Source organism: Spodoptera frugiperda, chromosome 9 (genome assembly GCF_023101765.2).
Source record: "Spodoptera frugiperda isolate SF20-4 chromosome 9, AGI-APGP_CSIRO_Sfru_2.0, whole genome shotgun sequence".
In the NCBI taxonomy this organism is placed as follows: Eukaryota; Metazoa; Arthropoda; class Insecta; order Lepidoptera; family Noctuidae; genus Spodoptera; species Spodoptera frugiperda.
The window spans coordinates 4,034,142-4,036,002 of NC_064220.1; the positions used below are offsets into that span (position 1 = coordinate 4,034,142).

Genomic DNA, 1,861 nt, shown 5'->3' on the forward strand with positions numbered 1-1,861 from the left:
TAATAAAGTAATTTGAAATCAGGCAATGCAAAAACTATTGAATTACTTACAATTACTAATGTGGTAACACTGAAATGTAATTTGGCATGTGTTATTTTTCAGTATTGTAGTAGATATAGTGACCTCTCCCTAACATGAATACCACTAATAAAAAAATATTTTAATGATACTACATCCCTAATGTATTTAATACATTAAGCCTTAACATTTAGTAATGTGTCTTATTAAAATTAAAATACCATTATAAATGTAATTATAATCACCTAATAATAATTACACTAGTTAGTGCCCAAAAGGGTTAGCAGATATGCATTTGTGGTGTACTTATTGTTACACCCTTTTTGTTGTTTATAAAAATGAGAGAAAAGGGGGGCAAGGGTAAACAGTTAAATTAATTGACAATAAATTCATTCATAAGTGCTATATACATGAGGTTTTAAAGTTATGTTATGAACATAACTAAAACCACACTAACACACACCAATACACAAACTAGCAGTTTAGTTATGAAATTCTGGAATCTTAATTTTTCATGAAAAGACTGCTGATGAAGTGAAAGAGGTATGTAAGAGTCGTAGCAAATGGTGGTCCATTGTCTCTGCCTACTCCTATGGGAGACAGGCAGACAGTGAAGTTATGTATGTAATTTTTTTCATGTAATATATCTAATTTTTTGGTATGGTCTATTTGGTATAGAAGACTACATAGCTTCAATATTGTGTTGTACCAGTGTTGCTATGGCAAACAATACAAAACTACCATCAATTGGAAAGTTTATGAAGAAGAAATGAACTAACTTTTTTTAAGTGTGAATAATACCATAAGGCTCATGACAGCCTACTTCAAGTGTGATAAAACCTTCCTAGTCAGAAAAAATAGAGTCCATAGATAAGTTTGTTTACTTAGTGAAAAGGCTGGTACTTACTAGTTGTTGGTGCCGAAGAAGTAAATGCATTGGGCGTTTGTAGCCTTCTTGGGAGGCTTGAGCTCCGGAGTAGGAATGGCTACCTGAAAACCATCACAAACCACAATTAGGGTCAATGTTTTCTCTCACTGTTATGACATTTCTCGACTTGTTTATCAACTTTAACAGCTGTGGAGGATGTCTAACTCTATGTTCGAACTTTTTCCCAAGCCTAAATCCCCAGCCACGCAACATTACAGAGGCATCCACTCATAATTATCAGGAAATTTTCCCGCCCATGTAGCGTTTATTTTATCTGTCATTTTCATCAACAAACACTCCAACAGTTGTTTACAATTTTTATTTATGATGTTTAGTATTAGAAAACTAGTGTTTTATTATTTTTTTACTTTAAAATTAATAAGGAAGGCGTCTTACCCGGCCGGGCCAAGGGCTGAATCCCTTCATCTTGGCCCTGAAACAAACAAATGATACGTGTTATCCTCACTAGATTTGATTGAACAGCACAAACACATCGGAAAAGCCTCTAATTTCAATACATACCACACAAGATCACCAAGTTTAAAACTCTCAGACATGGTACACGTCCGCTCTCTTCAACTTTCCACGACGAACTAACCAAAGAGAAATGTATTCTTCATAGATGGTCTAGAGTTTCAGCGTCTAACATCTTCGTCTATGGTTGCTGCGAAAAATCAGTTTTTTCCGGTAAAAATGAATCGATAATTTTCTTACTAATTAAACTTTTTATTGAGGTCGAGATAATTATATAAAATGGCGTTAACAATAGTTTAAAATTATTTCTTTATAATAATGAATCTATTCTAACTTAAATCTACAAATGCGTATTAGAAATTAGTAAAATATCGGTAACTGTGTGTTCTAACCTTTATTTATTGACAGTGACAGCTTAATTTGACGTTTCTCTTATTTTTA

The 1,861-nt window shown here is 33.0% G+C and overlaps 1 protein-coding gene across 4 annotated transcripts in view; it reads right to left on the reverse strand.

The window, feature by feature from the left end:
* LOC118270927 (cytokine-like nuclear factor N-PAC) overlaps positions 1–1,597 on the reverse strand; it is a 50,578-nt gene extending 48,981 nt beyond the window's left edge. For all 4 annotated transcript variants that reach the window (XM_050695982.1, XM_035586745.2, XM_035586744.2 and 1 more), the window contains exons 1-3: positions 1,469–1,597; positions 1,343–1,379; positions 926–1,008 (exon numbers count right to left, since the gene is read on the reverse strand). In XM_050695982.1, the coding sequence (XP_050551939.1) occupies positions 926–1,008; positions 1,343–1,379; positions 1,469–1,503 (155 nt within the window). In that variant the 5' untranslated portion in view covers positions 1,504–1,597. The remainder of the gene's footprint in view (positions 1–925; positions 1,009–1,342; positions 1,380–1,468) is intronic.
* Between the last annotated feature and the right edge of the window lie 264 nt (positions 1,598–1,861).